At 41.6% G+C, this 26,492-nt stretch overlaps 1 protein-coding gene across 2 annotated transcripts in view; it reads left to right on the top strand.

Annotated features, from left to right (window-relative positions):
• Positions 1-4,662: 4,662 nt before the first annotated feature.
• The window catches only part of LOC135482744 (uncharacterized), a 44,729-nt gene continuing 22,899 nt past the window's right edge, over positions 4,663-26,492 (top strand). Inside the window, exon 1 of one of the 2 annotated variants that reach the window (XM_064763071.1) lies at positions 4,663-5,062. In XM_064763071.1, the coding sequence (XP_064619141.1) occupies positions 5,016-5,062 (47 nt within the window). In that variant the 5' untranslated portion in view covers positions 4,663-5,015. Of the gene's footprint in view, positions 5,063-24,019; positions 24,158-26,492 lie in introns of those variants that run through there. The other variant, XM_064763070.1, reaches the window with a different exon arrangement.

Here is a 26,492-nt window from a genome sequence, read left to right as displayed (position 1 = left end):
GTAGACTTTCTGAAGCAACATTGTCAAGGGAATAGCATGGGGAATAGTCCAGAATACCATCTCTAAAACCACTTTCCACATACCACATACCAATACTATAGACACATTCCACATACCAACGCCCATGTTTGCTCTCATCTTCTTAATTTGTGTGTTTTCATGAACTTTCGAGGGATCAATAGTTGCAGCCATTAGTAGTGACTGTAAAGTCAATGAAACGTTTTCCTAGAAGTTCTCATTTGTTAATTGATGCTTTGCATTCAGTAAAATTTTCCACTGCAGACTTAAAGCATGCAATGGCGAGTTCTACTATCTTAAAGGTTATTTAGAACGTCATTTTGCCATAAAACCCCGCTAATAGGCGCACGCATAATTATTGGTGTTGGTCGAAAAACCTTTTAAAAGCTCAAAACCTCTATTACGGAGAGTGTATATTATATACACCAAGAAATTTTTACCTGACAAAAATACTTTCTTGGTTGCACGCCTTCGCAGCATTGATGGCAGGGTCTGTAGATGTGAAGAGGTTGAAAATACTATTGCGTGTTATACCGGAGCGCTGACATCAGAGAGTGAACAATTTGTTCAGTAAGAACCCCGCTATTATTCCCAGTTGACCTCCACGGCCGTAACTTCGGCTACACAAGTAACACTACATATCATCTCATCTGATTAGCTAGACATGTATCTCTAAGCTAAGAAAAAGCCCACTTGTTTCAAAATTAGAGTTCCTACCTCTTTTTCTGGCGTTTGCTACAACGCTTCCGTTGTTTCTTAACAAATGTCAAGGACCTCATTCACAGTCCCGAATCAGGAACTCGAACAGTGACATTTTAATCAGCCGCGGCCACATCTTTTTCGGTCAATGGTACATTTTGCTGGATTGCAACCAAAGCATAGCTTGATGATAAAAGACATGTAAAATGGCTTATGTTGTCCCAGTGTTGATTAGGGAGTTTTCGCAAAGCCGCAATGGTGATGAGGTGGCAATAAATCGATCCCTTTCAACTATTCCACAACATAATTCTACTTCGAAGCGTGTAATGTACTTTACAATTAAATTCATTTTAATGTGGGCGTTAAATGGAACCCCATGCGGTAATGGCGGCAGTTTTTCATTACATGATCATATTCCACTCCAGGTTTCCACTAAGGATCTCGACGACACTGACATTTCTATTTTTCACGTCTGACCTTTTCAACAAAGGAACGCAGGCAGGAAAGACAAACAGAAAATGGCGCTGAATCCCTGCTTCATTACACAGTAAAGGATGTTCTGTTTTATCAAACGGCATCGAAAGCACTACATGTATAGAACTGGTGCGTCTACCAAGAGAAACGCGAAACTTTGCTTCGATATCCGGGCATGTTGAAGACGCAGCTGCAAATTAAAGTCTGAGGTGGTCTTTTGCGACGACTTAAATAGTATAGGTTTGCAGCCTTTGCCGTTCATTAAAAATTTGAAATTGAATTTGAAAATTTCCAATTGCGTTTATGTAACGTACTGAATAGGAATTTCAATGCCGTCGTGTAAACGTTTATACCAGGTTTCAGGGGAGGGGGGAATCTTGAGTAAAGGCTCGGACCTAAATACTCGTTGATGACTAGCGTGAAATTCACCCTTCCATCAGCTGGGCCCTTTAGTTAAACGGTCACGGCGATCGTCTTTTCTCCTCGGACAACAATTAGCCCAAGTTGTGACTGAAACTGGCGTAACATGAAACTTCGCCTTGTTCTCGCTTTCTCCGATATTGGCATGGACTTCCACATTGATATACGATTTTGAGCAATTATCGATAAACCATTGAGCTCATCTTATCTCTTCCCTCTGTTCTCCCTATTTACCGTTTATACATGTTATAGTTGGACCGCCTCATCACACTACGCGGATTACTGATGCGCGCGCGCGGAGTGTGTCTACAGCCTTTGTCACTCCTTTCACTTTCCTGCGACCACATCGTTACCAGCTTTTAATTGAAACGGGATCAGTTACCCGTTTCCTCGGGCCCTTTATTGCGTTCGTGACGACTTGGAGAAATCTTAACTCGAAGACAACAAGCTAATCGTCTCTAATTCCACAAGATGAGCATTCCTTCAAAGGCACGCACCACGTTGAGTAAATTGCTCTGAGTTTGACTGCTTTGAGAGACGCAATGCATTGCGAGAATTTAATTACGACACTTCTAGATGAGGAAACTTCGCTCCTTCTGAAACTACACTCCGGACGCAGTACCTCGCCTTTTATAAGAGAAATGACAAGTTGGATAACGAAATGGCCTGGGACACCTCTTTGAGTCTATCATGCTCATGCTCATGGTTAAACAATGTCTCAGAGGCCTGACTCCGTTCGCCAAAAAAAGAAAAAGTTAATTTTAATTTGAAAATGTCCGATTAGATTGTATTTCATTGTGCAAATATGTGCATTTACATTGGATACAATTTTCAACAATGAATGCCATCGTTCACACCTGTATATATATTTACATCCCACTTAGTCACCCGTCAGTACCAGTTGGTTGCTAAGTCTGCGCCACGCACTAATCTACTGTTGGCAATCTCATAAAAATCAACCAGAAATGGCCTGAGTAATCCTCTTCCTATAACATTCTGTTGACCCCAGATCAAATCTCCCATCAAAGCCGATCGAATTCCTGGGCACCGCCGTTAGGTCAATTTGCAGGAGTCGAATGATGACGAGCAGGTGTCGAACATACTCTAGTTTCACCGATAAGACCGCTTCTGAATAGTTTAAGTGTCGGTGTGGTATTCTCTCCCGCTATATACTTCTCCCTAAAATTGAAGATTAACAACGGATTAAACATGATTTTATCACGTTTTATCATATTCCGCTCAATTCGATTAAAGGCCGACGCATTATTGTACCGGAAATGTTCAGAGGATGAACTAAATCGGGTTTTCAATGAGAGTATAACCATGCAATGAGCAAGGCTGACGATATCATGCATCGTTACAAAAATGATTTTTCACAGTTCACAAGCAAAAAAGTGAAAATCTCTTTGCTTTGCAATATTGGTTTGGGTAACTTTAGTCGAAACATACCCAGGGCTAAGTCACGGAAACGGTGTCAGCGTCACAATATGTTGTTAGTTGATCGTAAAAACGAATGAAAAAGGACACTTCTGGCACGGTCTTGGCGGTGACGTCAATAGGTAATTCCTATTGGTTGAAAGACATTGGTAGCATGGCGACCATCTAGGTATCTACGCGGTTTCCAGTCGCTTTATTGGAAACCATTCACAAAAGTAGAGCTATAGTACTATAAAGACGTCATAGCTACAATTTTACGAAATTTTCACCAAATATGGCAAGAGCCACGATACACAAAGGACGTCAGGGAAATATGAATGAACCTACGTCTTCGGAAGCTGGTCACGACTATCCTAGAGGAAGCTCAGAAAGATGTATCAGTTCATTCTGGTCAATTCGATTATAGGGCCGCGAAACCCTTCCCTATTTCCACTGAGCAATATTTTGTTGGGACCTTTCCAAAGCAGCGTGAGAGAGGGACGTTACCGGTTCGCGATGACGAAGGCCGTTGCATTTAGGTCTGACTCAATCCATGCATGGGGGCGGGGCGTTTACTATAAAAGTCGCCGTCGGGGGAAACTAACTAGGCCCTGCAGTTATTTGGTCCCATCAACAACATGAAACGCGTAAGTCGAATTATCGTCCAAATACTAGCTGGGGATAAGGGTATAGGTTTCCCGCGACAGCGCAACGACCGCATCAAGAAAGCGCCCTACATGTATAGTCAGTTTGGTATAGTTGACTGTCAGGCCCTTTGATAAAGTGTACTTGCGCAGGCGTTCTTGACATATAGATAAAAACACAATGACACAGCAGCTTGCAAGCCAATTATTAAAGTACGATGCACGAGTAGCATGTCAAATGCGATGAATTGCAAAAAAATTGACGGACGGAAAGTCGAAAGTCGATTGACAACATTGATTTGATGGTTAACTCTCTTCACATGTGAGCAAAGGCATGTACAATATGAAAAATTAATCTCTTATTTGATTCGTATATGTAACAAATTGAATGAAGTAGCAGACGGGCACTGAAAGATGGATACCAACGTAAAAGTACCCAAATATTAGCACCATGTTGTTGGTGAATAGGACACAGACTGCAGTGGGCAAGTTTCACAACCCTTATTACGAAGAGCTATGAACGACGAAGTACGAAATATTCAAATCTGTTAAATTTCTCACCGATTCCTCTTACAACTATCTTTCTTTTGCTTCTGCAAGGCCAAGGATTTTTTTAACTTTGAAAAAGCTTTGAGGGTTTTTCAGGAAAACTAAAACCCCTGAAGGTTTTTGAACTTATGAAAACCTCAAAAGGTTTTCATTTCGCCAAAAAACCCATATCTGCATCCGGCTTTAAAATCCTAAAAGATTCTTTAGAAGCTCAAAAACAGTTATTTTAAAGAATATTTAAAAAAAAAGCTTACCACGCCTAAAGATTGTATAATTACAAGACGACCCTTAAAGAGATTCCCACACAACTGTTCTAATTAAGCTGTATCGTCATTAGCAAACGCTAGCAGCATCAAAAGCGCCTGGAGAAAAAGCCAGCGATCGCGGTGGTGATGACGGCCTGTTACCATAGTATCTTGAAAGGAACACTGCGTATTACAACGACGCCGGGTGATTCTGACGCTCGCGAAGGACTTAGCTTGTCTTTCTCAAACCGATAGCATTGGTGATGCTAGCTGTGCTCGTGTCTGCAACGAATCTCCTCAAAGAGCCATGTACATAAGCCACCTGTTTCTGCAGGGGGACGGAGGCTAGCCGACTTTAAATTTCCAGCTAACTTCAGCTTAGCATTCCCCATGTAGCGTTCGTATAGCATTGGATAATGGAGCTACATCAAGGATTAGCCGCTTTGTTCTATGCTGGATTTATCTCTGCTAGTACGAAACATTATGGATTTTAATATACTGCGAGGATTCAATGACAATGCCTTGATGCAGCTAGCAGGTTTAACCTAGGATGAGTGGATGCTGCAACTGGGGGATATTTGACCGATTGGCTTGGTGGTAGGTGACATTTCATCATAAATGACTGTCAAATGTGTGTCTTTCCGAGATCATGATATCAATATATAGCAGTTTTAAAGTCCCCCGGAAAAAGTGTCCTTCCCTATATTGTATTGAGACGGATTAAGGTATTGTTCTACTAGAGACCCAATAACTTCAGTACTGCAGAGATTAAAAGCCCATAATGGAATCCTTTCTTCCCAGGACACTCTATCCCTGGTCATTTAAAACTGTTACACCGGCATGATATCCAACCAAAGCGTTTCAGTCTCGGTCTCATGACATAAACGCCAGTTTTTCCATTAACGCCAGGTTTGTCCGTTTGAAATTTAAAATTCGATTCTAACGCTAATAAGTACACTGGCACATACATGTCAACACAATGCCAAGTTTTATAACGCTGGCGTACACCAACACTACATAAGATTGATACCTGATTATTACCAACATATACTACACGTAAACAATTATGAACTATAACATTGCCGTTATATAAAGTACCAGTCCTCAACCTTCGTCTTCTTCTTATGCTCAAATGCCTATACTCCGTTTGTCCAGAAGTTTTAAAACTGCAACTTGAAGCTGAAAATGTCCAAATGTCAAAATACGAACTGAATATCAACTTCAACAATGCCATTGGTAGACTGATATACAGATACTAGGAATGCCAAATTTAATCGAATTTGCGTGAATGATAACTGCACTATGGCATTGTTTATTTTTATCTGATCCTCAAGAACATTCAATAAACGGGGTCTGGCCTTCGAGGAATTAAGGCCTCACTGACGGGTCTCTATACCAAAATTGAGACTATGCGAGGGTTTGGGCGCAATAAATTTGAGCGCTACCCGACAGTCTCGGTATCATTACAGAGACCCAACAGTGCCGTGTTAGTTTCAATTCTATCAGACCTAAAATTTAATAAGTTGTCCACAAAAAACATGTACTGAAATCGCTCTTCGGCCATTGCTCCATTCCGTCAAATCCAACACCACACGTGCAACGCTCCTTATTTCAATCGGAAAATCGAATCCGCTGTCGCCGAATGAGGCACCGTGTATGATGTATACTACATTGTAATCGAGGCGTCTTAGATAAGCGGTTCAGGTTTCAGAAATTTCTTTCTGCTATAGAATGATATGAGCAACAATGGCATAGGAGACAATATTTAGCTGTCACTGTCTTATGATATCAAATATCGCGTATTTCTAAGAACGGTAATTAGGCGTGATAACCAACAGTAAATGCCAGAAATATGAGTGCTAAAACAATGATAAAAGGTTTCGTTCAGATATCGAAAATCCCTCGCTTTTTGTACCAATGTAAATCATAAAGGATCTAACAAAAGGGTAGAGGAAAGAGTTTATCCACAATGCATGATAAATGCCACAAAGCGTGTGATCAAGCACCTGTTAATAGCATTGCCAGGGCCCGGGTGTTCAAAACAAGTTTTGTTACTAACGCTGGCATCAACTTCACTTGGTGTTAAATATAATGGACCTAACTGAAGAGGAGATAACGCCAAGTTAAGTTAACGCCAGCATTAGTCACAAAATTTGTTTGGAACAACCAGAGTGGGGCCCAAGTTTGATGCTTGCCTTGTAATAACTTCTATAAACCGTCAACATTTGTGGATTTCGCGAATAAATTTATTCGCAAAAAGGCGTGAAAGTTTAGATTTTTTCAGAAATTTTCGCGAATAGCAAACAAAGAGGCTCTGCGAAAATTTGGTGGTTTTCATGTAATCGAGCGTGATCTTTTCATTTTTTAGATTTTATTATCAATATGTTCCAGGCTTCAGTGCTGCAAAGGTTTTGCATCCGTTTTGCAACTTAAATCCACTGCACTCTTAGATGGTAAGCAGGCAGATCGAAGCATTCTTGCTGTAAAGCTGATAATTCTCGCTTGTAAGCATGGTAAGCTGACAGAGCGAAGCATTCTTGCTGTAAAGCTGATAATTCTTGCTTGTAAGCATGGTATAGGCTGGCAGAACGAAACATAATTGCTGTAAAGCTGATAGTTCTTGCTTGTTAGCATGTTGAGTTGGCAGAGCGAAGCATTCTTGCTGTATAGCTAATTATTCTTGCTTGTAAGCATGGTAAGCTGGTAGATCGAAGCATTCTTGCTGTAAAGCTGATAGTTCTTGTTTGTAAGCATGGTATAAGCTTGAATATATAGAAACATTCTTGCTGTAAGGCTTAGAATTCTTGCTTGTAAGCATAGTAAGCAGGCAGATCAAAGCATTCATGCTGTAAAGCTGATAATTCTTGCTTGTGAGCATGGTAAGCTGGTAGATCGAAGCATTCATGCTGTAAAGCTGATAATTCTTGCTTGTGAGCATGGTAAGCTGGTAGATCGAAGCATTCTTGCTGTAAAGCTAGTAATTATTACCTTACCCCGAAGAAATTTCCTTGAATACCATGAATTGCATGTTCATATCAGTATTGCAACTAAACACAGACAACCAGAGCTGTTTGTCACGCGTTTCCCCGGGAAACCTGTCGGGAAGGCGGGAAAGTGTTTAGCTTCAATGTAACGGATTTACCTTCGTGTGCAGACTGATGATGCTGTCATCGGGAGCTGGGGTCTGAGGATTGAGGTGCTACAAACCTGGAACTTAGGGTCTTGTTTTTACGTCAGCTTTCATTGCCGCATGCACTCTAAAATATAAAAATGATTGAACATTTGGAAAACCTTTTAGGGTTTTTCAGCCAACACAGATATGCACCCATTGAGGTTTTTCAAGGAAATAAGCTCTTTTCATTTCTCTGAAAGACCTCTAGAGGCGCACATTTGTGTTGGCTGAAAAACTCTACTAGTAAAAGTGTTTTGAAAAGCCAGAAACACTTACTTTTTAGAGTGTGGGATCGCGCCTGGAGAGCGGGGAGCCTTTGCCAACTGAATCTGCCCTCGCTGTTTCCGCGAGGCAGTCATAGCAAAAGACTTGGGTCTGAGTCTCTTTTCCTTTTTTATAGAGAGCACTGACTGAGAATTTAAAAACCAAAGCAACGATTAGCATTGGTTTTTAATCAAAGGCCGGTGACCTGCTGTACTATGAAATTCGTTTCATACCGCTCCTTGAGTCTGAAATATTATTGGCATGCTTACGCTTGATAAAATCATACTGTAGACTTTAAATACCGAGACCCCGGGATTTTACGTTTCCTTGGTAACGCAGTGTTTACCGCAGTAACAAAGAAAGGGCACTCTTTGTTGTGGATGATCTTTCCGAGGAACAAGATGCTGAAATGCTTGAGATGAGGTGAAAATGATGCTGTAATCGGTTGCTCAAGGCGACTCTGTGTTTCTGGCTTTGGGTCCTCACAGGTTAAGAGAATGCATACAGTATATACAGAACGTGCATGTGTGCATCCATCTCTGCTAACATTGAGACACTCATAATCATACAAAAAATGTACCATGCTTGTAACCATTAATTAGATTTATACGTCTCCATCCATGTACTCAATTTTTTGGAAGTCTCGCGTATTAGAAAGCGAAATGAATCAGTTTCCAGTATGGCTTTGAATATAAGTTGAAAATTGATGGAAAACCCTCACTTATTTCCTGTGCAGGTCAAGGTTGCCGACGTGAACCATGAGATCAAATTTCCTTTGTCAACACCGCCATATAAATGCAACCCTTGTTCGATATCGAGGTCATGTTGAAGGTCTATATTCAGTTCCCCATTTACTTCAAGCTGCTGAAGAAACCTTATGAAAGTCATCACGTTGACATTGCATTTACAAAGGACATACAATATCATTACCTATATCATTGGTTCACATTCAGGTTCATATAGCATACTAGTTTGTGAGTGGAATAGTATTTTGATCTGAGGGTCAATGTGGAACCTAAGGCCGGGGAAGCTATGCAACATCCTACTGGCGTTTCAGATTCTGGGTTTTTTACTCATATAATACGTCGTATACAGATGTACAGCAAGAGAGGAATGACCGATGAGCTATGACATTTTTTTGAACTGTGACACTTCACTTTGAAGATATACGTATTTATATGTTACGAAGACATATTTTCATTGGTATCTCTATATCGCACGCAGATAATATACTGTATTCATCCCGAATCGATAGACCGATACCTGGTCCAGCCCCTCGGGGTCTGTTCTATAGTTCATCCTTAAATAACACTCGTCTGCTCATTACACATATAAACTCAGCGTTTTCAAATGCTGGGCGTTTTTATAAAACACTTTATCTGTGAATTGGCAGTATCATTCCGTTGAGTTCATTCATATACATTTTACTTCAGTCTGATATAAGGCTATTGATGGGTTTTCATAGGTGCTGTTGGGTGATATATATGATGCATTAAGTAAAAGCAACTTAAAAGTCTAGAATTATGTAAACCTTGCACTTATCTATAATGTCAAAGCTTGATTGATAATAGGCAGGTTTCGTAACCCTTACGAAGCGCGCTACGAATGACGAGTATAATCAATGTATTTTATAGATCTGATGACGCTTTTTAAAGAGTTCCCTGATTCGCCACGCTATATACGAGTGTCGTGCATAAATGAATTCGCGCAGAACTTGACAGAACTTCCACTCTGAATTATCCGAGTTACTGCGCTGTACAGCCTCCCTTCCATGCCGATCTACCGTCGATGTGCGGGGTATATCCCCTACTACACCCCCTGATCAGCCGACTCCCCCTGATCAGCCGACAGAACGGCTGTTATTGGGTGTCTCCATGCATTCCCTTCCTGTCCCACGTCCCATATCGCGACACCACTAACATTACACTCGTGAGTATCGCACGAGATACCATCGTCGGTAAAAGGAGGAGACTTTAGGATTGACATTCACTGCCGGTATTAAGTCGGCATGCCTCCTCTCAGGGTGTAACGAGTCCGGGTCGGCGTATAGTGGAGTCCAAAACCTGAGGTCCTTCGTCGTCGTTCGTAAGGGATGCAAAACCTGCTTATTAAGTTTTGTATTGTGATCGTCAGTGGCATTGTGTCGATTCTAAGGACCTCGATCTGCGTCATGATTTCGCAGTCTTAACCTGAGTGTGCGCGCCAAGCTTTTTTAGGTTGCAAGCCGCACTGAGATGTTTGAATTCCCAAGAAGGTCCTAGTATATATACAGCCCGATAAGCCCCTACCACTGAGAGTCTCATAACTACCAGTGTATACACTCTCTTTGATAACATCACACATCACACCCAACCTTTCAGTAGATGACACTGGAGAATTGATAAATGTCATCATATCCATGTACGCTACGTAGCGCCTTTGATATGCGAAGCGGTAAATCATCTCTTGGCGCTCAGGCTGCAGAGTTTTCTTTTCTTTTCCATATGGATACATTTTAATACTAGTCAAAACCATTGGATTTACAATTGCAAACATACAGTATACTTAGTATACATAGAAAGGACAGAAAAGCTACACTTTTGAAACCCACCCATACATACATGAGTGTTATCACCATGCGCTGCCCCTATGAAAGGACCTGCATACCACCTGAGAAGTCACGGTCGTTTTGGAAGCAAATTTAGTACAAAAAATCAAAATCTCATACCCAAGTTGTCCCTTTAGTGTACAATGTACGTAAGAACGACTATGTGTATAGAAACCTACCTGTCTACACTCCATTACAGCGTACACTCCATTATGAAGATTCAATTTGCAACATTTAAGGTAAATAATCATGAATATGGATCTATTCATGTGCAGTATACATATGAACACGTTAATGGATTCTCCCTTTTATCAAATTATAGAGACGAGCTGAGGTGACGCTCTATATAGACTTATGAAAATCTTAATTTTGCAACCATTGTCTACAAAGCATTTCAAGACGACAGCCCAGACGTAACCACTGTCATATAATCTGCAACGCGTTGCTAATACGTCCGCGGTATATAGTATTCACTTCAGATGCTGACCATTCTGGAGAAATCGAGGGTAATGTTCGCTTATGCAGGGCCGGAGAAGCATTAAACGCTGACATTAGCATCGGAAGTCCTGACCGCGAGTCAGCTAAATGAACACCAACCTTCCGCTGATTTACGGAGGATTAGCAAATGACAGGAAAAAAACTTTCTCTGGACCCTGGAGAACAAGGCTTGAATTTCCTGTTTGTCTCTGGCAACAGCGCGACCACGTAGTGAGCAAGGTTCTACGTTGCATTGTATTCCAAGTAGGATGCAATTCTGAGATGATAACTTGGGATAACTTTGGACAACTTGGGCGTGGTAGTTACCTGGCCAGGAGGATAATGACTCTGCATGCTTGCCACCATTCGCCGCCACCAGTAGTATCACAAAAGATGCTGAGTTCTGACAATTAGTTGGACGGTGTTGCGAGGCAGTTTTGGACATGGCATGTGAATTTCAGGCAGGCCTATGGTTACTGCCTATTCTAGTGCATTGTTAATTGCAGGGTGAATGACTTTTCAATTATCCTGTTTGGAGAAATCTCGACGCAAGGGCCCAACGCGCCGCGTAGCGGCAAAAAAGCGAAGCTGGCGAAACATTTATAACGGGTCACCGTCACTTATTATTGGACTTATAGCGCATTTACGGGGTTGCAACTATTTTGCTTTATAGTGTCACCAGGAAAGAAAAGCATGCGACCTAACGCCGATCTATTTGTATAAAGTGATAATTGGAAGGTATATAGTAGGAAATATCAATAAAATAATCATTCCATGTCGTCTTTTGAGGGCATTTTTGATTGTAAAAAATATATGTGTACGTCACCGTAGTCTCTGCAATGATAATTTTATCAGAGCAGTCTCGCGCAAGTAGAAGTTCTTTACCTACTAGTTCTTCACTTATTAGTCTCAACGTCTGGCGCAAAGCCAGACGTTTTCCATTACGATTTCACTACGATGTTTGACAATAAGGAGCAGTGCGCGAGATATGCTAATGAGCAGACTTCCCTCGCTTGAGTTTCTGAAGAATGTTCCATATCGCGCTAAGCTCATCACTGCTGATTATGACAGGCGTGCAGCGGTAGGTATCTGCTCCCCAACTTCCACCCTAATACGGTACAATAAGTTACCATTTGATGAGAATGGGACAATGCCCTCACTGTGTATGGAGTCATAGGGATAAGAAGACATTATTCATTAGTGTTGGTACAAGTGAATTTGCCCAAAAAGCATGCGCATTCAAAAAACAAAATATGCAAGGTATCACGTACATGACTAACATGTAACATGACCATGACGACGTGCAGAAAGTGCACTGGCCAGTGCATACCCTATGGCTATGTATAGTAAACATGGTAAACATGAACAACATCATTATTCATCGGCAGTTCATTTTACTCCGAGCTTTTCCTGAAACATATTGCCATGATGATTAGGCCTACCATGTACCATGACCAATAACGGCACTAGATCATGTAGATGTCAACAAGTTCACATGAACCGTATAATCCCGCATAATCCCGCATGGCGCATGTGGGGCATGCGTCTAAACCAAAGCCCCAAAATCACTTGTTTTGGTCTATTTCACTTGTGTTTCCCCCGTCTCCCAGTCCATAATACATTTACAGTTTACAATCCCCGATCATGGCCCAACAAAAGGTCATCGGTTGACTAAAGCCAAGGAACACAACTGTTCAATGGATTTATAGTTGAATGCGATCAAACTACATCTTTTCAATCGTGGATTGTAAATTTAACCCCATGGGCCTAGGGAAGGCCCTATAACAATACTTTCGACACAGTTATTATCTCCGCTGCCTCCACCATGTTACACACAGTGCTCACTGCTGATTCTAAAATGCGCCACCTAGTCAATTGCACTATCGTCATCACCTCATCATACTTCATTGACATTACAGGCACACATTGACATAGACCACTGTTGCAATCAACGACACAGTCGCTATCCAAGTAGCATTATAGAGGTAATTATCATTATCATACCTCATTAGCATGTGAACCAATCGTGTCGCGTCCTTTGCGATCACGGCAAAGCCTCATGGAATAATGTCTTTCAACGTTGAATAATTTTTCATATTCCATGCCTACAACTTCAATTTCTTCATAATCCATGGCTAGAAGTTCAATACTAATATAATATCCAAGATAAAGTTACAAGAAGTAGTCAATAGGGGTCTCTCACCTCTCACTGTATGTCCACACTATTCACGCTTGTACGAGGAATACATTCAATGCTGAATCTAACAACACCCAGTGCCCTTACTCTGTATATTAGTCACTGGAAGATGGCCCATTTCACTCCTTGCTTCTACTTCACCTATAGTCTCATTGCAAACGCCTCAGTTCTATGATATCACATTCACTTTCAGCTGTCATGCAACGCAACAACTGTGCTATCTGCCATCGCACATCAACGAAGAAGTGCAGCCGCCCACATTCCACCTCACGTCTGTCCGACCAGCTGCAATCCTCGAGGACGCCCCACTGTACCACGATTTCACTACGATGTTTGACAAGAAGGAGCAGTGCGCGAGATAGGCTAATGAGCAGACTTCCCTCGCTTGAGTTTCGGAAGAATGTTCCACATCGCGCTAAGCTGACCACTGCTGACCATGACAGGCGTGCATTGGACTGGTACAGGTTGGAACTGAACATTGAATATGCTGGTGGTGACGCTTTCTGATGAGAAGTTGGTCGTGACTGATGCAGTATCCTTGGACTTGTCCACAGCATCGTTCAATCATTGCTCTCTGAGCTGCCTTGATTCTGTACCCAAATACTAAGACCAAATGCCTGTTGACTGTGCTTTAAGAGAGACTGGCGCCATGCCTAGAGATATGACTGACCCCTATTGGCAAATTTGTATGACTTTATCTTGCCTACCTAGCTGCTGCCTATAGTCTCCCTTTAACTGCGGAACACTTCAAAGTCGATAAAATGCCATGTTCCACCTTTTAATGTGTTCAGACTGCCATTTTCAAAATAATCAAGTCAGGACACTGCCTTCTAGTCTCATAATAAATTTTGCTTTCCTCAATATATAATAACATTTCTTCTTCTTCAATGCTTTCATCATTCCAAACTTCTCCTCCTCTGACTTTTACAGGGGTACAGTCATGGCAATCAAAACCCAAATACTGAGACCAAATGCCTGTTGACTGTGCTTTAAGAGAGACTGGCGCCATGCCTAGTCTCTCTTAAAGCACAGTCAACAGACACCAACCCCCTCAGACTCAGAAACCACAAACGCCCAACCCTTCCTGCTACCCTAATACTTCTGGGTCTTGCTGGAAGTCATTTTTGTATGAAAAACCAACATATCTCATGCCAAAGTTGTCCCTTTAAAGCTAAATCATTAAACAAATGACAGGGATGGAAAACATCTCTTAAAAAAACTGAAAGTGTGTCAAAATGACAGCTATTTAGTATACTTCCCGTCGACAACGCCGTTATCAGACACTTCCAAACTCGGGTATAAAAAAATGACGTATCTAATCTACCGTATACTGCGCGTTCCAGTTGTTCTGAGGTAGATGTGATATTAGCCGCACAAGTATCTCAAGCAAATTGGCTTGAGACGAAGTGAAGAGGAGAAATTAATTTCGGCAAGTGCTCGAAATGATTTGATGGTTATCCCGAAACTCTGATAAGGAATGATAAGAAGTGTTCTCTGTACCTTCTCATGTATAGTAGCTTATATGGTTGCTCGTTGGTTGATGGTAATTGTTTGGTTGTTAGAGCCTTACCTGCATGGGGTACTGAGTGTTTTCTCTTCCTTTTCCTTAAAGGAAAACTCCGTTTATTCTAAAATTTGAGAATTAAACTCGAATTTGAAAATGTACATATAGTATACTTTGTACACAAATACAATATACCAAGTTTCAGCAAATTTGCGTGCATATTTTAACTGCACAACGGCATTATGTATTTTCCAGCTCAAAACCTTCATTTCTTAGTGTGTAAGAGATTCCTAGACGCGGGCTAACCTTTGTCTCAACGACTCCCACAAAAAACGCCGCTGATAGAGAAATCAATTATCGATCAGTCTAGATTGGAGACCAATGGATGTAGGTGGGCTCACCTACACAGGTTCACACAGTTATCTAACATCAGAATTTGATATCATTGATCATGAACATGTAAGTTAGTATTTTGAACCATTCATATATTCAGCAATTTTCATTGATTCATAATCTGATATGTTTTTCAGACTTTATAACTTTTTACCCACGTATTATATTGATGAAACGATTAATTTAACGTTCATTCGTAATCAATGCAACGTGCTAATGAATTCCACGACCACGTCGCGGGTGCAACACCCCGCAAACTTGTTTTTAAATGTGTAGTTGCAGAAATATCCGGAATGGTTCTGAATTGTCAATATTCATTGGTACAAAGAATAAATAAAGGCTATTAAAAATGTAAACGCAATACCATACTCTGGCATCTTGCACTGGGTCATGCCAAATTCTGCCAATAGGGGGCTATTACATGTACAAGATAATTCGCCTCCAAATTAATGTAATGATTCGTTCGAGAAAAAATCGATCAGCATTCTAACGTTGGAGTTTGTGTCATGAATTACTCATTTTTGAAAAAGACCGGCTATAAAATTTTTGGACGGATAACATTGCATGCATGTTATTTCCTGCCCGGAACGAAGTTGTCGCTAAACCAATCGCAATCCACTCGCTATCCTTCTTTCAACATGTTCAACCTAAAGGTCAACAATCTCAGAGACGAATAAAAAAACAATCTCAGCATCCCTTCAATTAGATACCGTACCACAGCGTATAGCTTCTTAACGCCCACGTTTTTGGCAATGCTTCTCAAATCCGGCGACCAAACACTGAATAAAATAAAGGAATGCGTAGGCTCCAGCAACGTGGAGAAGGATTTGCGCGAAATTGACGTCATAGATGGATTTTCTACACAGAAAAGTCAAGCCAGCCCTTTGTCGCTTTGACGTGATTACCGGTAGAAGAGTATGAAATGGCTGTTATTGGGTCTGGTTTCATCTTTTCCGATATTAATGTTTCGACATGTGTCGTCGGAGGAAAACCCATAAAAATGATTTATCACAATATGCTTTGAACCTTTGGAGCACTTAGAGGAGTTGGCCAGTTTATGGAGATGACCAAGTCGTCCACTCCAAAGGGCGCCCGTCACCCTGTCACCCGATTCCGCGGTCTGTCCCGTAGATAGAGAGGGTAACTGGCTTCGACAGCGTAGGTTTCCTCCAGGGTCTCCGGTTTCCTTCTATCTTACAGGTAAGTTTACTTTCACCAGCATAAAGAAGGGGTTTAAGGGAGCGGAGATGGTACAGCATAATTCAGCCTTTAATCGTACATGTGGTATTACCAAAAATAGATATATTTTTTTCTTGGTTCTGTGATTCAAATTAATGTACCGGTAACGGGGCACAATATAAACTCGCCGGAATCTTCATGGTGATGGCTAGTCGTCTTGACCCTAAAGCCTTGGATCCGTATGAGAGGAGGTAACGGACCGAGTAACCCTGATGGTTCAGAATGTGGCTAGTGAGCTGGCGGACAAATTGCCCGGGAGCGAACAAAAATAGGTGATGATATTTCTTTTTAAGCTCTGGTAGTTGTCCAAAGTAATTTTTTCCAGATGCAGCATTCGTACATTTTTAAGACACTTTTTTATGAATTGACTACATGTAGTTGCAAAAAGGTGCCCTCTCATATATCTCTTTACATCCTGCAGAGACATTATTTCCTTGTATGTTCCTGTTTCCAAAAACATCTCATATTTCTATACTTGTCCCAATATTTCCTTCTTTGAGATGAGCATGCGACGTGTCGCCGGAAACTCTTTCCATCTATCTTCAAGATCAAAGTAGATCCAGGGTCGCGCATGAGGCACAAAGTGTCCACGATTTCACCATGATAAGTCTGTGTAAATGCATTGCACATGTACTGAAACTTTAGTATATTTGGCATGGTACTGAGTATAAAACTGGATTTTCTTAATTAGTCATGGTATCACTTTGTTATGATGTATACATAGCTGGCTAAAGTGTGAGTAGTCTGCTAGTTGACATATACACTGTATAGACGGGAAGGGATTTAACACGTTTGGCTTCAAAGCATCTTGACACACAAGACTCCGAGATCCAAGCGTCCTTCAGGCGTATTAAATGTAAGGATTTTTCCCGAACGCTGAAAAAGAAGAAGACTGAGAGGTACAAGCATGCACTGAGAGTCCCCTGAAAGTGGGATGACAGAATGTCCTATACCTTTTTCGGACCGGTGTGGATTTATCACATTTTGTCATTTTCTGGCATCGTACGCGTTATTTGGAGTCAACTCCAAATCTATGGCCCATGAGAATATAGCTTCAGGCTATATACGCATTTTACGATAGTTGTTGCCGGTTACCCGATTATACCAATCATCTTGTGAGCAAAGCGCACATTATGATATTGGTTAACAATCGATCGGAACCGGTAAATATCAGATTATTCTGCACGTCAGAGATATATAAAAGTAATAGTAAGAGCAAGTACAGATTAGATTTGTTTCCTGTCCCCGCCTGCCGCGCCGGTTTTGGCCGCCGCCCGAAAAATCTTTTTTTTAAAATTTTGCCGTCACATGCGCGCATCCCGTGCTGACTGTTTACCCTGACTTCTGTGATAAACGTTAAATTTCCTTAAATCATTGTTTAGGGGATTTCCTTCATTCTATAGTTTGTGTTGGTGGGGGACATAATATTCTTAGGTAACCAGGACAAATTTCTTCTTAAAATATGTCGACTTTGATGTCTATCAGACCATCTGTAAATACAAGAATAAAGGGTGCATCCCCCTCCGGCGATTAAGTTCATGCACGCTTGGTTCGGACGAGAAAATATATTTCATATTCACTTATCCTATAATTCGACATTATCATAGTGCATTTGCAGTTCGAGGAAAAGTTCGAAGAAGTGCAAGTACATTTTAATTTGATTTACAGTCTAAGTGGTAACTTATTTTCTAAATGTGGCGATTGATTTTCTATATATTTGTAACATGTGTCGTGGGTTAAAAGAATTTGAAAATGACTGAATGCTAATGTCCCTGGCATGAAGGTCGAGTGGATGTACTTTTACACTCCTGACGCACTACATGGTATTGCATAGTATTGGTATTCCCCTCGCCCCTTCGAGAATCTGGCTGCATCGGGAGCCTCATGTAAATGTCGCACGCTTTTTAGAGATACGAATTATGGCGACAGGACTGGCATTCCCTTGCTTCCCGGCGGGCCTTGCCTTTGGACATGCACAGCAAAACACGGCGAACCTTTGATATTTTATAGATGTCACTCGGCTCCCATTTGAATCTCGATCGAAGGAGCGTAAAACTGTGTCCATGGCCATAGCTAGATCTATGTCATTGGGTCAATGCCTGGTCTCATCTTCGAAGCTGGCGAAGACTGATATACATCAGCTGTTACATGAAGCACTTAGGTCGCCAACAGCATCTCAGTATATTATGATATCGATTGTCGATCAAATGACTCTTTCCTATGACCCGGAGCGACTAGGTCAGCTGAGGATACGACAAGAGAGGCATTTGAATATACATGCATGTATATCGTGCTTAAAAAGTGGCTGAACTAAAATAATAGAGAGCTGGTTTATGCATTAGAGGCAACCGAAATAGCCGAATTAAAAAAATTGGTATACAAAACACCATGTAAAGGAGACCAACCAACATTGCTTGTATAGTGGATTGCCAAGACGCCGTAACAATTGAGAACATTGTCCTTATCCAGTCCTCGCCCCCGCAATGCCGCTGATGAGCTTCTCAAATCCTAGTCGCTCGGTAATGCAGCAATCCAAGCTAACAGATTGATGAAGACGATCGTTCGCCTTTTTTTCGTTTTTCCATTTGTCAGTCGACGTTACTGATAATTTCCGCAACAGGCGAAGCTATGATTTAGCGTAGTGTAGAAAAGTGTTGTCTTGTCGATGTAAAGAAGAACATTAGTTGGTGTCCGTTGTTGATAGTGATGATTGATATCCAAACATGAGCCAAGTGTACCTCAGACTTGGAGCATTTTGTCGAGCGAAATAGCTGTCAATAATCTGAGTTTTAATCATAATTGAAAAAAAGGTTTCGATTCATGAAGTATAGCAATCCAAGTTATCAGATTTCATCTGCATTAAACGATGCGAAGAGAAAGACGATTGTCATTTTTCCCTTGCTTTCATTGGACTCGCATCCATCAAATCCATATATCATATCATGAGCTTTGTTATCGGATTTTGATCCGAGGCCAGCGAAGGTAATAAACAATGTGCCTTTCCATCAGTGAACTTGTGATGACCTGAAATCAATATCATCTGATCAACCATTTGTCCAGGTAATTGATTCCGGCCCGGTGCTGGGATCATCTGCAGTTCTGATGAACTCATTGCAACATTCACGAAGTCCAGATTTGCTTAACTGACAGTGTATAACTAAAGACCGAAAGAAGTAATAAGTTTCTGTTAAAGGCATTTACCGGCCGGTAGTATTTATTCATTGGCGGAATGGCTTGCCAAAGCAGACATAAAGAAGATTTCTGCACAGCATTTTCAAGTCACTGGCACTGCTCGGATATACATGGACGCAGAGATGCAGTGAAGATACACTTAAACCCACTCAAGGACACAGCCATCGCACTGGAATTTGATCACACTAACCATTAGTTTTTAGAGTAAAGACCTCCTGTTTTTGAGGCACCCGGTTTGTGCACTGTATAAGCGTCATTCTGACAAAAAAAGTGACAGTCAGATAGTTACATCCTCGGGTTACATATGCACCAGTCATTTATTTGCCTTCTAGTCTTGTCTGTCCCCTTCAAATACAAACCCGCCGTACAATTTGCCTTCAGGTTTTGCAAATATCGCCATCTCCGAACAGATCGATCGAGCCCTCCCGGGTCTAAAAATAGCTATGGCCGTCTGCCAGAACGACATACGACAAATCGATAACGCAACTAGAACAGTCACAGTGGAATTATAAATAGATAGATCTTCGGTTTCGAGGTTGGGAATTTTCATCAATGTTTAACAAACAAATATCTGACTATACCCTAGTTATCCAGTTAGCTTTCATGATATTAACTCGTGACTGAACCGAACAATTGTTTTCGGGTGATATCCTTGTGGCAATCACGATAAAGGTTGACCATCTGGCAGTGCCCTCCCAAAATGAAGGTGGTAATCCGGTCCTAAATTGGGCTCATTCTTATAGCGGACCATATGCCATCTGCAACATTAAGATCGGCTGATATAATAACCAACGAAGATGACATTAAATCCATGTTAGCCGCTACCAAACTGTATTGGTATGATATAAATGTACATGTATCCTATAGCGGCTCATTTAGAACAGGTTATGTCGTTAGCAGCTTGTAGCTCCGTTAGCACTTGAGCCCGGGAACACCAAGTGCAACCAAAGAGCGATTTCGGAAAAAGAGACGTTTTTGGCAGTTAAATGCTTTACATCGTATTACGTGCCCATGTGTAGTTCTGACTCCATGGTGAGCCAGCGTTTGGCGGCTCGGGTCGGATGAGACTATACTCTTTTGTTTTCTCTTGAAATTTCATCACATGAGTGTTATACAACGGATGAACGACAAACAAAACGTTTTCCTGTAATCAAGGCCTGAACAAATATTGCAATAGAGACTATAGTGACTACCCTGGACTCGATATAACAGGGCCTCAGAATTGAAATGTAGGTTATCTGCGTATACTCATGATAGTTGGAAAAGAGTCATTCATCTTCATAATGAAAGCTGTGAAAATCAAATGAGTTTTTGAAGCTTTGGTCCATTTGATTTCGAACAGTTTGTTCAGTGAATGTGCGAATTATATAGGGTTGATGTGAAAATCTCTTGCATGCAAATGCCGCAAGCAATCGAACTTTCTGACGAAGGCGGCACAGGGTTCTGTATGCACACTAGTCACAAAACTATAATACATTAATCAACTCAAAGTTTTTTCCCAGATACTCCGATGAAATTAATAACCTGAGGTCCAGTAGACCCATGATAGTTCTGCAAACCATAAACTACTCGCCGTGGGATCACGGTTTTGGAGTCTGATGTTTTGGGGGTGATTTTTGACCATCCATATAGTGAATCGACTTTTGGCCGCTAAGGGTTTATTTGGTCGCTTAGAGCACAAGGTTTTGGGGTCGCTGCGAATCACACTCTCAAACGAACACAAAATTGAAAAAAGCTGATTTCCTTCCTGGTTCAGAAGATTATTAGAAATTTGCTTGAGGCAATGTTGTTTCAGAAGAAAACACCAGAGCCAAATACAAGGATGCTCTACTTTCCAAATAAATCTGGTGTGGGAGAAGATGTCGAGCACTTCGAGGGCGGACGTCCTCCAAACCCGAGACCCCGCGGTGCTGGCAGTTCCATGTAGATCGCCAACGGCCTTCGCTCAACTTTGCCATAGCGTTCTAATATAAATCTACATGTATGGAACTGTCTTTCCTTCTGAAGGATTTTATAGGTGGAGCTCTTTAGTCCCAATATGTTCTCCTTCGGCAAAGGATAGTGCCAACCTCTTTAATAGTAATGGACACCGGTGAGAGTTCTTTCCCTGAAACCCAGGCGAAATCACTCACAATGTACTTGTTGGAGCATTCGAGAGTGAATCACTCCTAAATGTACTTGGTGACGAGCTGGTTCTGAGAAAAAGAGCATTCTTGGCTACCGATATTGCAGTGGCTAAGATTTATCGGTGAATAACTTGAGGGAGAACGCAGCAACATTTCGGGCAGTTAATCATTGGGAAGTCGTTGTTATAGGAACCTTATATGATCGGTATTGATGCGGATATTGCGGGTATAAGGCCTACAAAAGGATAAATTATTCTGACATTTCTTTGGCGTTTATATCATATTCTCCTGACATTTCGTAAGGCAGCTATAAAACATTGAATATTCTCCTCGAATGTACAGGGTGTCCAAGTGGATATCACTGCCCTCGTTTCACAGGAGTTTAGAGAGCTCTTAGTGCTCGCTTGGCTCTCCATCAACGCAGGTATGGATGAGCCACAGTAACCCTTACTCATACATGCACCTTTAGCTTGGCACATCACTGCCTCGTCACTTGGACTTCATCCACGACAACACTTCGCTTCTGCTTAAAATGGCCAATATACAGAACCGTTTAGGACAAACCGTGCGTCAAGTGGATGATCAAGATGCCTTTTATATTAACCCAGCCCATATCAAAGACAATATTTAAATCAAATATTACTGAAAGGTAAGTTTGGCTAATGATGCTATATTTAAAGATGTTCATTCCTTATGGCTTCATTGAGAAAACCGAATGAAACGCGCGCTAAGGCGGTACCTATTAACGGCTATTTTTCGACTCTGTCAACTTGGGTGAGACGCGTGGCGGAGGGCAGATGGGTGACTGCTGGGATCGTAATTGGGTAATGGTCTCCAGGCACTGTTTTCATTCCCGGTCTCCAGGCACTGTTTTCATTCCCAGGGTCCGACCCCGGTTGACCAAGGTGCACCTCCATGTAGATAATCAGATCAGACTAATGACCTTACACCCTAATGATACGGGTTATGTTTAATGATGATCTGCTGAATAGTCAAGCAAGGTCCCTCAAAGAATATCCCGACCTCTGCTTCGCCCTCATCCTCGAATACCTGCAGGGTCAGTCGTATGTGCTCCTCCCCACGCAAACTCAGTAAGTGCCGAGGGAAAGGCCCTGAAGTTGAAAGATGCTTCACTTTACGGCGGAAAAATGCTGTCCTTAATTGAGAGTTGTCATGATTACAGAGGTTGTTTTCAATGGAAGTGACCAATTTGGGAGCACTAAATGCACTGTTCTTAAGACAGAGGCTGTCCTTAAGGTGTCTGCTATAAGGGCGATTCCTCTTTACTAATAAGTCCAATACAACCCGCTGTTCAAAAGTTACCTTCTCCCGAGACAAGTACGGATTGCAGCTGGATCGACAGATGGTTACTTCACAAATAGCTCCAGAACGCATCAAGGGTAGCAAGGGTATAAGACTGAGTTTAAAAAGAGTTCACTGCATGATAAAGCCATGTTTCTGACCGGTCATGCATATGACGCAAATGTCTCCAGCCTGACCACCTCATATAATGTGAAAAAAAACAACTTTTAGTGAATTAGTGCAAGTACATGTACTATCCGATGTAAATGATGCCGCCGGTTCCCTGAGATAGTGCCACTTCCAGGACCAACGCAGTCTCTTGCGAAGGAATAAGACACCTCACAAACTTTCATGAACATGATATATAAGCAACATTTTATCAAGATGGTCCATGGTCAAGGTGAACCGGTAAACATTTTTAAGAGTTTCCGTTTTTTTAATATTTATCCGGCTCATTATTTGGAACGCCGAAAGACAGATTGACATATTTTACTCTGTTTCCTCCTAATCCAGGGTCTCCCTATAGCTGTCTGTTGTTTCTCGACTGTTTTTCCTTGCGAGCAATAAGGATACAAAAGGGGTTATTCTTAGCATTACCTGAAAAACCTTTGGGACCGACACGTGGCAGCAATTAGCCCTCTCGCTCCCGGCCGGTGTCGCCGACCACGAGCCCGATCAAAGCCCCGTCAAAACGACCAGGAGACCGTTTAAGCATTTGCCTTAAGCGCTGAAATGGAATAATTTGATTGGTGGAAAGCTGAGCAGCTGTGCACATATACAATGCCCGTATTTCATGGGAAACAATGCTTATGCCATACGGGATGTCCCATTCCCATATATGAGGTTGGGGAGACAAGTCCTTACAACCTGTCTTCGATATACATTACGTCCTTCCTTAGCGCAATACCACTCTCCGTGGATGTGAAAATTGATTGGGCAAGATTCCGCTGGAAATTTGCCATCAGGGTGATACGGTTTCCGGGCGCGTTTCCATGACTCAGATCATTTGACTCATACCCTTTCCCCCTTGCGGACTATCTGATACCGGTCCAGGGGCCTATGACCTGAATCAAGCTTTGATGCACTCGGTGCGCATGACAGCTGCGTCCTCGTCCTAACGTGAGCATAGGACTTCTTAACTCTACGGATATCCCAACGATTCAATCATGTAGACCACAATATGGATACAAAAATGCCAACCTGGCCTAATGATATCCCAGGGGATCAATTAGAGAAAAGGTAGGATTGAATTTTTTCACTTTATCTGTCTTATTTTCTGTTTTATCCCGACATATTCCTTGGTATTCCGATGATGTCCCGGGCCTATCGTAACACGGGTATCGATCGCGGCCGCTGAAGCCATGGGATATCGATTGGAGTGCACATCGTGAAGCAATTGGCGTGCAATAATTGTGCCAGATATTGTAATGGAGGTGGGGGAGGCACTATTCATGGTCATGGTGATACTGATCACTGGTTTTTAAATATATATATATATATAGTACAAGTGGCGAGAGATATAAAAAGTCACAAAGTATAGTGTCTGAACTTTCGTTTGAAGACATGAAACTGCTCGTTGGAAGAAATTACCCATCGACAGTTTTGATATGAAGGCCAAGGCCTGCAAGGACTGCGCCCATATACAGCTGCATTTTATTATTGCCTAAAGCAGCAAATGTGTTCATCGGACAAGCGTAAAAGGTTTCCTTGTACTGTTACTCAGATGGGAGAAACTCCCTGGGGACTCTGACCTCTACCTGGCTCCTGTCTAATATAGTCCCTGTGATATCACGAACGTGGAATCCTTGAACCAAGGAACCTTCCTTATCATATTCTCCGAAGAATCTGTGATAGTCTACTCATGCGTTCACCAGATTGCAGTATGTACTTTAAGGAAATATTCACTCGCGTACATTAGGTATAATTATATATAGTATACATGTAAAGCTGCAAGATCACATAATCACATCCATTATCAAATCTGAAAATCCACATTTTTTCGGAAACTCAAGGTTAACGAGTTATAGAGGTTATCCGCGAGTTTAGCGCCGGCCATTTTGAAAACTCAGATGTGGAGCTGCTCAATCAGCGCTACTTTACCCGAGGGGTTCGAAGCAAAACGATCTCTGGACTGGACCATAGCCGAGATTCCGAGCCACTAGTCCACATCGGCTAGGTTACTTTTGCTCCAAAGCATGCGCTTATATCAAATATTGGTCGCCAATGGTATTGTTATCAGGCTTCATCAGACCCCGTTGCTGACCAGCTGATTACTGTTATTCACGGTTTTTTGGCAGCCATGGGCGACAAAGCTACTAAACACGGGCCGAACTACGTCTACGTGTGTTATTAGCCACACTTACAATCGGTTTGCCACATGGTGAGCCATTCGTTTACCATTTTACGGCCAGGTTAAAGGAATATTCTGACTAATGGTTTCTTTCGTTTGTGTGCCCGTGTTACATATACATTTTGTTCCCTGGAGTATTCCTCCTATAAAAGCAAGACGTCTATTTTAAAAGCAATGACAAAATGACAAGCATTTGGCGCGTATGTCTCCAGGAAAATCGTTCCAAGGAATCCACTTCACGAGATGATTTTCAAGTAACAACATTAAATATATTTAGATACTATATAAGAGGACTATTCACCAACGGAACCAATATTGCAATAGAGGATAATTGACCAAAGGGATCTTCCGTTCAAAAGACACATGGATGTTACCACGAAAAGGATTGTTTTGCTAGAACTTGTGAAAAGGTTCGTAGAAATTTGCCCGACTTTCTTTAAAGGCCGACGCCATTCGCTAAAAATTCAAAATTAAAAAAAATTGAAACTTTCCCACACGCCGTTACGCTAATATTACGGCCAAGGTTAGAATTTCAAATATATTCCATACGGGTGAAGATAAATATCACTGTGGCCACGGATGTAGAGGAAACCCGTCCTTTGACCGAATTCAGTCTGAAAACTGAATAGCAGTCGGAAATTTATGTTAAAATCTCTCTTAGTGCAGCAAATACATGCAGATTTTCCATTGGCCTCTCATTGTTGTTTTCCTCTTTTACTAAAATGGGAAAAAATGGCACTTGAGCACCTTGCATAAAAACGTTTTACAGGCCCCGATCTATCATCCTGCATGGCACCAGTTGTTTTCAATATAGGCCTACTCCGCCTCTCGATGTTTCATATAAGAGGTATAGGAGTATCAAAAACCTGTATCTCTGAGGAATTCATGTAACATAGCAACATTCAGAATGCCATTTGAGCACGCCAGGCAAATTCCAATCTCACATCACGAGTTTATTGCACTCTCCATGCACCATGTTTGATAGTTGAGACCATCGAGTGAAGAATGCTATTTTCCAACCTTGCAGTGTTATATATATATACATGTATCAGCCGGCTGTTATGATATATTGATCCAGAGCAATGTTAGACAATCGTATTCTCCACATCATAAAATCATTGTCATTAATGACGTCATCATAATGTCGTCTGCTTCCGAATCAGACAGTCAGCCCAATGGCGATCAGATGGTGATAATATTCTGAAACACCTTGGTTGATATGTT

This window comes from Lineus longissimus, chromosome 2, assembly GCF_910592395.1.
Source record: "Lineus longissimus chromosome 2, tnLinLong1.2, whole genome shotgun sequence".
NCBI lineage: Eukaryota > Metazoa > Nemertea > Pilidiophora > Heteronemertea > Lineidae > Lineus > Lineus longissimus.
The sequence above is the reverse complement of the archived record's forward strand: the minus strand, read 5'-3'. Positions and strand labels throughout refer to the sequence as shown.